Raw genomic sequence first — 11,679 nt, 5'->3', positions numbered from 1 at the left:
TAATTTTTATCACAATACTGGACAAAGTTAGTGAATTATTTTGCCCATGTGCTCAAATGACCAATTCTTGAAACACCGGGTTTCAAAGAGAGAATGAGTTTGTTACTCGGTGTGAAGCTGGAGATCATATGGCCTATTGGCTAAAAATCTGTCTCCCCTAATTGCAGTAATTTTAATAGTTTTATAGTATTAAAGAAAAGAGCAGGTTTTAGGATAATGAGCACACTGGTCCCTGATGATGTTGTTAGAGGTGATTTCATTATTGAGTATGCACAGATTGATTACTTGCTTAATCACAGAACATATGTGAGAGTATGGCAGCTTTAATGTGATGATTGCCGTGGTTTAGTATTATAATGAAATATAGAACTTATAAATTAAAGTCTAAGTTACTGCACATGTCAGTGGGCCCATTTTGGTTAGATCCTGTTCAGTTATCAAGATAACTTTGAACTTGGGGTGATTTAGTTCTGGGCTGACCTAAAACCCTTCATTAATAAACAGTAGGGTCTGTCTTTAGTTGATCACAAACTCTGAAGTTCAAGCACTGGATAGATGGTACCAGTGAAGATTAGTCACAAGGGCACAAGACACAGGCTATACAACCATTATCAGAGATCAAGGCAGCCAGATTACAATTACAATTATTTTCCTCTCTCTACTCCAGCATACCAGAAAGCAAAAAGAAATGTCTATATAATGACTTAGCAATCAGAATTCTCCCTGTAATCCAAATTTCTCAGTTACAATAGAACATGATTTTTCTTAAATTTTCTCTTTAGCATTTATTTTCCCTTGAAGATTAAGTGGTAGAGTTTTAAAGTAACTGTTTAAACTGTTTCAGAGAGAAAAGTCAAAAGGGAAAGGATTTACTGATGCAGCAGATTCCTTGATAAGCCAAATCAATAAGAGATATAAACCAAAGGATGACCTGAAGTCTACAAGAAAATTAAAAGACTCTGTGATTGACAGGTATGTTCTTAAATTTTAGACATAAATATTTTTCTGGCATATATGCCTAGCTTTAAAAAGGTTAGTTTTACATGTATGTTCAAATAATACAACTTTCCAGTAGAAAACAGGTGATTATATGTTACTTTGATGAAAACAGTAGCAGTTTAAATTATACAAGAAGGGAACTTAATTTGAAATTAAGTATCTGATCACATTTTGTAAAGTATCAGAAAGCATTATTTTGATGCATCATGCCATTTCAGAAATAATTTAAGATATAGGCATTTTAGAATTATATATACTGAATCTAGTAATGAATAAAATGAAATATATTTAAATTCATTGCTTAAATGAGGTGAAATGAGTTATGTTTTTATGTAAGAACTATATATTTCTTGATTTCAGTCTTTCTGATGGTTAAATATTTTCTTATCACAAAATGTCTATTTATAGGCTCCCAGCTTCTTAATTCAGGTTTAAATGAATTCTGTCTTGAAAAAAAATGGCTCTCCTAGCAGAACTGTTTATTTTAAATTGTTTGGCACCTCCTGTGCATGAGTGATTGAGCTTAGAATAAACTGTTATAGGTGATATTTACTCTGAGTAAAGTTGCAAAATTATCGAACTAGTACTATCACATTGGTTATTTATAGCATATTGAATGTATATTTAGTGACCCAAGTGTTATTTGCCTTATATAAAATGAATTTTATGAAAAATATTCTACTCATATATTTTTTTTTTAATTTTGACAAAACCTTTTTTATAGTGGTTTTTCAAACAAATCTGATCTACATCTCAGTAAGGTAGGTTTCATTTGTTTGATTATACCAATTTTTAGTCAGACTCAGTGATATTTAATTGTAAATACTAAAATAGAATAGTAGTAAGATGGAACTAGATTTAATGTTTTCAGAATATTGCTAAATGGATTGTAACAACTGACAGGTTTAGTGACAAGTACTCAAAAGAGCCCTGTAAACCCTCTGTTCTGCTTTTCAAAGAAAATGCTTCTTTTACATATATAAGCACAATTTTTATACTTTTTTGGTACATGATCCAGAATGTCCTTAGTGCCATACTGTTTTTTTCTAGCCAAGCATCTCCTGAGAATCAAAGCCCTCTGAAGGCCCTATTTTTGTTAAAAAATTTACTCTTCATGATTTTTGAAACATAAATCATCTTTGTTTACCCCTTAGAATTACTTTCCATTTCCACTTAGTTTACCAGGTTTTAGAGGTTCATTCTATTGATACACACATCTTCTCCCTCCTGTCTATGCCAGCTTCTCTTATCCTAGTTTAAATTCTAATTTCTAATCCCTGGAGTATTACGATAACCCTTACATAATTATCTTTGCCCCTAGTATTTCTATGTGTGAATCCATTGGCTACATTCAGTATCACCTTTTTTTCGCCTAAAGCTCAGTTTCAGTCATGTCATTTCCTTGTTCAAAAACCTTTTGGTGGGTTTCTGTTGCTTACTGAATTACTGAATTAAGTAGAGACATAGATTGGGCTCTCTAGTCCCTTGAAAATATCGTCTGATTTCCTAATATTAGCTCCCTAGACATTTTTTGTTTAGCTGAACTTAACTTGAGGTTCCCTGAAGTGTCTCTCCTGATTTGAAGTTTTTGTTTAATCTTTTTTTCCTCCCTCTCTGGAAAGAACTGTGGACTGAATCAGCAGGTAATCTCACCCTCTTTTCCAGTTGCTAAAGCCTTATTCCTCCTTGCAAGCCCAAAATTTTTTATGGTGCCCTGATCCAGAATTCAAATGGCCAAGAATTCTGAATCTGCACAAGTTGTTTGTGTTGATATTTTTTGATATTCTATTCATTAACATTTTTCTCTCCCCCTTCTTTTACTAGAATATAACTGTTTTGAATCATTTTCGCATCCTCTATAGCATCTTTGCTCACCTTTATATCTTTTGTAAAACCTGTTACACACATGATGAATTGAACATGTGTCTAAACACTGCTTAAAGTCATATTGCAAAGAGTAAGTCAGAGAAGTAATCCGAGTAGTAATATATTGAGGAATGAATTTTTTGGAATAATTCAAATAGTTCTATATAAAATAGCCAAAAGAAATAATAAAATTGAAGGCTAATCACAAATTAAAATATCTTAGGTTTAAATATTTTCAACTTACTTGATATTAACCTTCTGATTAATTTTGATCGGTAATTAAACATTTTGTGATATTACTAATATACTTAATTATAATTTATTGTATTAATAAATAAATATTTATTTTAATTTATCTTATTTAACTTTTCTGCCCTCCCTACTTTTTGATCAATCTGGTTTTTAGTTGTAGACTATATGAATAATCTTATACATATTTTTTCCCTAGCCTTACAAGTTAGTTGATACCTTTTTGGCTTTCTCATGAGATTTTACATAAACCTTAGCCTCTCCCAAAGTTTTTCTATTTGAACGTTTAAAGCAAATGAGAGTCAAAAACAAGTAAAAGTAGAAGCATGCTTATTTTCTGATTCTAGATTCACTAAAACTCATCTTGTAGAATACCAGTGTGAAGGTCATTTATCTATATATAATAATGTCAGTAAATAATAAAGATAAAGGGTCTTATATTTAGCATTCTAAAATATTTTCTACTGTATTTTAAATGTGACTGCTTAATACTTTTATTGAGTTACATTAAGGAAAATGTTTAAATACCAAATTTATATTAGTGGGAGCACAGCTGGGAAATATATGAAAATTTAATCATGCATGTTATTTGTTTGCTAAATACAGTAATATAAAAATTTGGTTTTTTGTAAACCTATTTTGTATTTAGGAAAAGGTTCAGAAAAAAAGTTTTAGACAACTGAAGACTACTTTTGTTAATGTTACTTCTGAAGGCCCATTGTAAGTATTTTTTTAATAATTATTTTATATATCTTTATACTTAAAGTGACAAAATTGATTTATTTGCGTAATGGAGTTAATATTTTGCCTCATTTTCCCAGGAACGATGTTTACAACTTTAATTTGAATGGTGCTGATGAACCCGTTATAAAACTTGGAGTAAGCTAGAAATCAATACTTATTTTGTGTTTATTCACAATATTTTGTATTTACCAATTATTAGAGTTTATTTTTAAAATTTCCATCCATTATAGATCTGCTTTACAATTTTATATGTAATAATTTATTTGGCTAACTCACCTAGGTATATTTTGTTTCTTTTCAAATCCTTGGGAATGAGGTAGAGAAACATGAATAATTAGGAGTGGGGAGGAAACACTTCGCTTAGACTACTATATCAGGAAAATAATTTTCCTTGTTTACATGGTAAATTTAAAACAATTACCCTTAGTTACTTTGTTTCTAATATATTTCATATTGTTAGCTTTCTCTTACATATAAAAATTTTAGTATATTTTAGTGTGCTTATTTTTATTGGGAAATCTTTATGATTCTATGAAGTGATAGAGCTAGATTTTATATGTTTATTTCTTTTAAAATTTTGTTTACCTTTATTTTGATAATAAGAACTCATTTCTAATGTTTATTCACAACATAGGTTCAGGAATTTCAAGCCTCAGCTACAGAAGCTTGTGTGAATAATTCAGTAAAATTGTAGGTATTTTTATTATAATTAGATAGGTTAGATTAGAATACACTTATCAGTTCCTTTTGTTCTTAAATATCTCCTCTTTAAATTATCTTTCCAAGAGCTTGTAACTTATATGAAGAATGGCTAAAACATGCTACTTTTATGAGTACTCCCATTATGAGTCTGTTACTATAGTGTTCATTGCTAAGATTACTTAATATGCAGATTTTGTACGCTCTAAATATTAGTTGTATATTTTAGATCTTAAAAGTGGAAAGATTTAGTCATCCCTCAATCTATAATTAATTTCACAATTAATTGAGGTCAGAGAGGATAAATGACTTGGCCAGAGGAGTTACATAGCTAATTAGTAAAAGAGTAAGGCTAAAAATCCAGGTCTAATTGTCTAGTACATGGTACCTCAAGATAAGTATGAAGGGTATTTTTAAATTAATACATATTTTTGTCTTAGGGTAGGCATAAGGAATTATGAAGAACTTGAACCTTCTCTCAAAACAAAAGAGAAAAGAGTAAGTCATAATAACCCAATACATCTATTAAGAAGTATTTCTTTTATTTTTTTTTAATGCCAAGTATCATGGAACTAGAAAACAAAAATATTTGGATCATCTTTTAACTCTGGAAAAACTCTGTGTCTCCATTATGGCTTTTCTTAAAGTCTTTGAGATATTTGTGATTGTCTGGTGATAGAAGACATCATAAATTTTGTTATTTTCTTTGATGGTAGTAGGTTATGTTTCTTATGGAAGTAAGTAGTTTTGATTTAACTAGAACAAAATACAAATCTCAATCTATGATCCTAATTTCCAAGTGATTTTCTTGGCTAGATCCTTAGCACTATGTAGATTATTAGTATATTAGAAAATCAATTAGTTCCCTTTTTTTTATTTTTGTCTTTTTTACTTGCCTTTTGTGACATATAAGAAGATGCATTTCTAAATCTATTATAACAGCCTTTTTTTTTAATAGATTATAACAAATGATGAAAAGAAGCATCTATTTAGTGATACTGACACAGAACACAGATGTGATGACAGCAAGACTGATATTAGCTGGTTAAAAGAACCAAAATCAAAGCCACAGTTAATAGACTATAGCAGAAATAAACATGTGAAGAAACATAAAAGTGGGAAATCAAGTAAGCAATTACTTTTTTACAGAACTGTTGCAAGTTATGTTATCATTTCACCTATTTAATATGCTTTGTTGGTTGGAAATTTTATTTTTGTATGTAGAAAGTGTTTATAATGACCTACCCTCATGCATAAATCAAAAGCGTGAAAGCAAGACACCAAAATTTATAGTGCTTATGTTATTGTATTTTCTTATTTTAGGTAACATTGTTATATTTCTTAAATAATGAAAGAAATAAATTCTTTTCCTCTTTTTTTCGCTGGACCTTAGTGGCCAAAATATGATTTATCATAATTCTTAGTTCATGATGCACACTCATCATTTGTTTACTCATTTTGTGCTGTTACTTGGTATTTAATTAGTTATTTTGAATAATATATTGAGTATTCATGGACCCATGACCCTTAATCCAAACCAAACCACAGCTCAGAACCTGGCCTAACCTGTATCTAACTATATACATCTCATCTCCCTTTCAAGCCCAGTACAAGTTTTAAAATATATATAAAATATAAATATATGAACATATATACTTTTTAGAATTCCTATAGATGCAATAAAAATATATAAAAACGAAAACAATCTTCATGTGGAAACTTTTTGGCCTAAGTCTTCCACAAAATGTTTTCCCAGTATATGGCTTCTACTTTCCCTTTATGATAGTATACCTCTTGAAGTAGTTGGATAAATGTTTGAGGTATGGGTTTTGATGAGAGGTAATTACTATTTTTATAACTTAGTATCTATTTCCAGGTTTGCTAAAGCGTGAAGATTTTATATATTCCATTTTTAAAAACAGATTTAAGATAACCCTGAGTTTTTCAATTAAATTTATGTTTATTTTAAGGGAATCTTCTTTTATTTCAGTAAAAATAACCAATACTGACTTATATCTTGGTAAGAGGGAGGTGATGATTTAAAATGAAGTAAAAATAATGGAAAGCTAGAAATTGTCATGTATTTAAGAATGAGGCTGAATCTTGAAAACAGATTAAATAACAGCCAGACGCATGAGGAAGAGAAGCATTGCAGGATCATCGTTATAAATAAAAAGGGACAGCAGTATGAAATAGCATAGTGCATGCAATAATTTGGGGCATTTGGAACATAGAATTAATTTGTTTAAATGGTGAACGTCTGCAGTGTAATAGAGTACCCGTTAAGTTGATTCAACATTATTTATAATGTACTTCTTAAATTGAATGGTAAATTCATGGGTATAACTTTATAACCTATGTTGCATATTCCCTTGTATGTTTAAAAAGTTTTATAATATAAAATAAAGGAGAAGGGAAATTAGTCATTGGTATCATATCAAACACCATACAATAAAAGTTAATGTCAGATTAGCCTCACATCTTGACATTTAAATTTTTTATTGTTTAAAGATGTATTCTTGTTGTTTTGTATGATCTTTTGTTTATATATGCAGACATGTTCTAAAAAAGTTTGATGCCAGTTCTTTTCTATTTGAAAATTTTAATCTTATTTTCCTCAATTGCAGGACTATCCTTGGAAAGGGGACAACCAGGATCTAAAATGGTAAAAACAAGAAGTTTTTGTGCAAACATTTCTATAAAAATTATTTTTTCTTATACAAAACTAATTCATGTCATCTCAGTATTATCCTTATCATTTACTTGTGTTCCATATTTGTTCTTGCTTTTGCACACTTATATATTGAATTAAATATATATTTATTTTAAAGGAATCTGCTTTTATTTCAGTTCAGAATGAAAATAACTAGTTTCTTATTCTCTGGTTATAGACCTTTTGAATCTGTTTTATTCTGTTCAAATAGATAATTCTGATCTCTTTTTTTTTTTAACTTAAGATAGAGAATATGTACCAGGCTCTCAGTGATTTAATAGTAAGGGTAAAAGGTAATAGCAAAGTTAAAATCCAATCATGTTTTTGGCATTAAACAGGAGTTCTTTTATTACAGTTATTTTATGTATGACCTGTGTGCCGATTATATGGCAAATACCTTGTATTTTTGTATCTGAAACACTGGTCTAAAATATTCAGGAATTTTTCTCCTAAAGGTACCTGACAAAAACATCACTAAAAAGGTAGATGAGACAGTTCCAGATGGGAGAACCAGACTTCCACGAAGAGCAGCAACAACCAAAATAAATTATAAAGATCTCTCAAATTCAGAATCAGAGAGTGAACAAGAATTTTCACATTCATTAAAGGAGAAATTGCTAGTAAAGGTAAATAAACACAATTCACATTAATAACTTCTAAAAGTCTCTTAAAATACTAAATATAGAAGATATTTTTTAAAAAATCTCAAATTTATGACTTCTTTTTTAAGATTTAACCTTCTATATAAGAAAACTTTTTAAGTAATTCTACAAATTGGTCCATAGGCAATATAAAGCTAAATCTTGTAATAAGTTACCATTGGTGTTACAAATTGGATGTCTATCTCTAATAAAATTATAACTTTAGTATAGGATCTTTGTAATTAGAGAAATACTTAATATTTCCAAAAATATGCTTCAAGAATGTGCAGCCTGTTTGGAAGGTATGAATCTTTCTTGAATGAAAGCAAAAGTGTTGGCTCTCAGGTTCTTTGTATATACTGCCCCACCTATGCCAATCCCTCACTTCTTCCTTATAGCTCAATATTACTGATATGTTCTCAGCCACCTGGGCCTGAAAGCTTTTTTAACAAAGTAAAAAATATATAGCATTTACAGTGTCCTAGGTGCTAGTCTAAATTTAACTTTTTAAATTCTCATAGGTAGTACAGGTGTCACAGTAGTATTATTATCATCCCTATTTTACAAATTAGAAAATTGAAGTCCAAGGTCACACAGCTAGGAAGGGATAGAACTAGGATTGAACCTAGGGAGTTTGGCAGTAGACATGTCTGATTACTACACTATGCTGAGTTTAAGTCATTAAACCTCCGTCTCTCCATATTTGGACATTTATCTCTTACGTGGATGACTTGAAGGATGCCATAACTTTTCCCCACATTTTCTATCACTTCTTAATTTAACCTATACATAGTTAGATTTCCCAAGCCACGTCTTGTCCTTTCCCTCTTCAAAGAAAATAAAAATCTTCCTACTGTCAGACATTCAAAGCAGCAAAATACCTTTTCTAGCTTATTTCCACTCTTCCCCAGTATATACTCAAGAGTTGTGATGGTCGGATAGAAAGACCCATGACTCTTCCCAACAAGACCTATACTTTTCTGTTCCCTTTGCCTTTGTCAGCACTCCCTCTTTATCCCCAAGATGGCTTCCCTCACCATCTTCTCCTTTCACAAACTCTGAGTATCTCAGGTACCAAGAATTCTAGTAACTCTTTCTGGTTTCCCTAAACTGGATATGCTCTTTCTTCTTTGCACTCTTATAGCATTTTATTTTTATTTCTCATAATTCTTATCACTGTCTGTGATGTATTCCATGTATAAGTATTTATATTCGAGTATAATTTGAAAGTTATCAATACATTTAGGAGGAAAACATCCATTCCAGAAGTAATACCATGATGCTGCCAAAGGAACAACAGAATGCCCTTCTGGATGAAACACAAAAGGAAGTATCAAAAGAATGGAAAGACTCATCTCTACTGAAAGATAGTATAAGAGACAATAGCCCTGACTTATCCCCTATATCTTTATCTGGGAGCCCATCATCTATAGAAGTAATGAGATGTCAGTATCATTTTATTTTTTCCTTAGTTGAATATTCAATCATTTCTACTATAACTTTGATTATGTAAAATATAGTTTGAGATTAATTTTAAAGAGGTATATTTAAAATTCAAAACTTCATTTCTTAACTGGTTGGTGCTGCTTAATTTTTGCTAACTAAACTTGGAAATGATGTTAAAAGGGCACTAAAATTTTTCATGTTAGAAAGTTTAAGACCAAATGCTTTAATATAGATAATATTTCATTTATATTCATAAATTATAATGTGAAACCTCAAATAAATGTAGAATTTCAATTTATTTTCAGCTCCAAATATATTTAATAGCATGAAAATAGTCATGGGAATTTCTGTTTTTCTTTTTGACATTGACAAATGTTTAAGGAAAATCATGATGCATTCTGTAGACCCGTACTGGGTTATTTTCTTAAACAGTTGAGGTTTTGCTTTTATTTTAAAGTAATTGGCAAAAAAAAATTGTTTTTCTGGGAGCACCGGCTTAGGTATACTTCTTTAGTATAGAAACATTAAAAATGAGTTTGCCAGGGCCTGGTTTGAGGGTCCTGGGAAGCCACTGTCCTGGGAGAGCCCAAGTCCCAAGACAAGGTCATATTTCAATTGAGGATTTTTTGTTTTTAACATAGTTTCTGATCATCTGTTCACTATGATTGATGTGGTACTTTGTCAAAATATTTATTCCTTTGTGTGACATGCTAGAGTCCCATAGATTTAGCTGATCATTTTTATTTTGTAAATATTACCTAATTTTGAATAAACTGTATCATAATAAACTATTTTTGTACCACCAAAAAAAAAAAGAAGTTTGTAGTGTTTAATATCTTTTTCAGTTCTTTTTAAGGATATTTTAAAGCATTTAAAAGTGTTAATCATTTCAGCTAAAATTGAACACTTACATATTTTCTCTAAAGTAGCTCTTTAGAGGAAACTACTCTCATAAGGCATAGGAACACTGTCATTTAAGACAAGCACATACTGAGAGAACAGGTGTACATTCCCTGATTTGATTTTTAAATTCTCTCTGAGAATCCATTTATACTAAAACTTATTTCAACCGTGGATTTCCTTATTTATATGCAAAGGATTTAGATTAATTCTATGACTTTAATATATATTAAACAGTACTGACTATGATGCTGACATATTCTAGATAATACCTATATTGATCATTATATTCCAGTTCATATTATAAATGATTTTGCTTGAAAATGTTTTGAAAGTTTTTATGGTTACACTTATATTTTTACTTTTAGCCATTAAATATGTTCCAATAATTATAAAATATTTTAAGCAGAATTTTGGTCTCGATTTATTGAAAGTTTATCCATTTTTAAATGCCTCTAAGATTTGAGGATTTTAAAAGTTATTGTGTTCTTAGAATTTAAATTAACCATGCTATTTCTGAAACAGACAGTAATACTTAACACCTGCCATCTGTTTTTTGTTTGTGTTCTGTGTGGCAATATAGGTATAGAGAAAATAACAGAAAAGGATTTTACTACAGGTTGTGACTGCATTACAAAATCCCTATCGCCTTATCGAAAAAATTCATCATTTGAATCCTTAAATAGTAAAAATGAAATTGCAGGTCCAATGCAGTCACCTAAAATCAGTGAGAAAAATGTACTCTTTGCAAAAGAGAGTTGCTCACCAATTCTACGCCCATTCGTTTTGGTAAGAGTATATGTTCTTTTTTTTTTCCTTTCTCAGACATATATGATGGGGAAATCAGTTGTCTCTAATAATAATCTAATATGCACTGCTTGTTTACTTAATAGAAGGTTTTGGGTTTCATCTGGAGAAGGGGTAGAATGACAAATAAGATACAGTCCCCAGCCTCAATGAATTTAACAGAATGAATTTAATATTTACCTATGTGGGAGGCATGAGGGATACAGAGTTCTGCTAAGAGTTCTGTGATAGGTAAGATCTCTTCCAAAGAGGTATTACTTATTTGTGTACACATCAAAACTACACCCTTTCTTTTCTAGATTCAAATAGGCTTATTCTTTCCTGTTTACCATAATTTAGTCTATAAACTGAGGTTATTAAATCACAACTTGGCAAACCAACTTGGTAAGAATATATTTTAAAACAATGTGACTATAACATTGGCTTTAGATGTTTATAAGGAAGTTAAAACTAATAGTATATGTAATGAGTAGAAATATTTAATACTATATATTGAAAATAAATTCCTTATTTTTCATGTATCAAATTATAGGTACTGTTTCTTCTTAATAAAATTTGTAGTTAAGCTGAAAAGTTTTTAAGGCAAACAGTAGACACAGGAGTATGATTCAATTA

At 30.1% G+C, this 11,679-nt stretch overlaps 1 protein-coding gene across 6 annotated transcripts in view; it reads left to right on the top strand.

Moving 5' to 3' along the window:
• Positions 1-11,679, top strand: part of SYCP2 (synaptonemal complex protein 2) — a 103,270-nt gene that overhangs the window by 64,284 nt on the left and 27,307 nt on the right. For 5 of the 6 annotated variants that reach the window (XM_077116841.1, XM_077116826.1, XM_077116817.1 and 2 more), the window contains 12 exons: positions 845-972; positions 1,724-1,760; positions 2,622-2,642; positions 3,764-3,834; positions 3,936-3,993; positions 4,493-4,548; positions 4,998-5,055; positions 5,516-5,684; positions 7,185-7,222; positions 7,726-7,896; positions 9,158-9,356; positions 10,841-11,046. In XM_077116841.1, coding sequence (XP_076972956.1) covers positions 845-972; positions 1,724-1,760; positions 2,622-2,642; positions 3,764-3,834; positions 3,936-3,993; positions 4,493-4,548; positions 4,998-5,055; positions 5,516-5,684; positions 7,185-7,222; positions 7,726-7,896; positions 9,158-9,356; positions 10,841-11,046 — 1,212 coding nt within the window. The remainder of the gene's footprint in view (positions 1-844; positions 973-1,723; positions 1,761-2,621; positions 2,643-3,763; positions 3,835-3,935; positions 3,994-4,492; positions 4,549-4,997; positions 5,056-5,515; positions 5,685-7,184; positions 7,223-7,725; positions 7,897-9,157; positions 9,357-10,840; positions 11,047-11,679) is intronic. The other variant, XM_077116850.1, reaches the window with a different exon arrangement.

This window comes from Tamandua tetradactyla, chromosome 1, assembly GCF_023851605.1.
Source record: "Tamandua tetradactyla isolate mTamTet1 chromosome 1, mTamTet1.pri, whole genome shotgun sequence".
NCBI classification, from domain to species: Eukaryota; Metazoa; Chordata; class Mammalia; order Pilosa; family Myrmecophagidae; genus Tamandua; species Tamandua tetradactyla.
The sequence above is the reverse complement of the archived record's forward strand: the minus strand, read 5'-3'. Positions and strand labels throughout refer to the sequence as shown.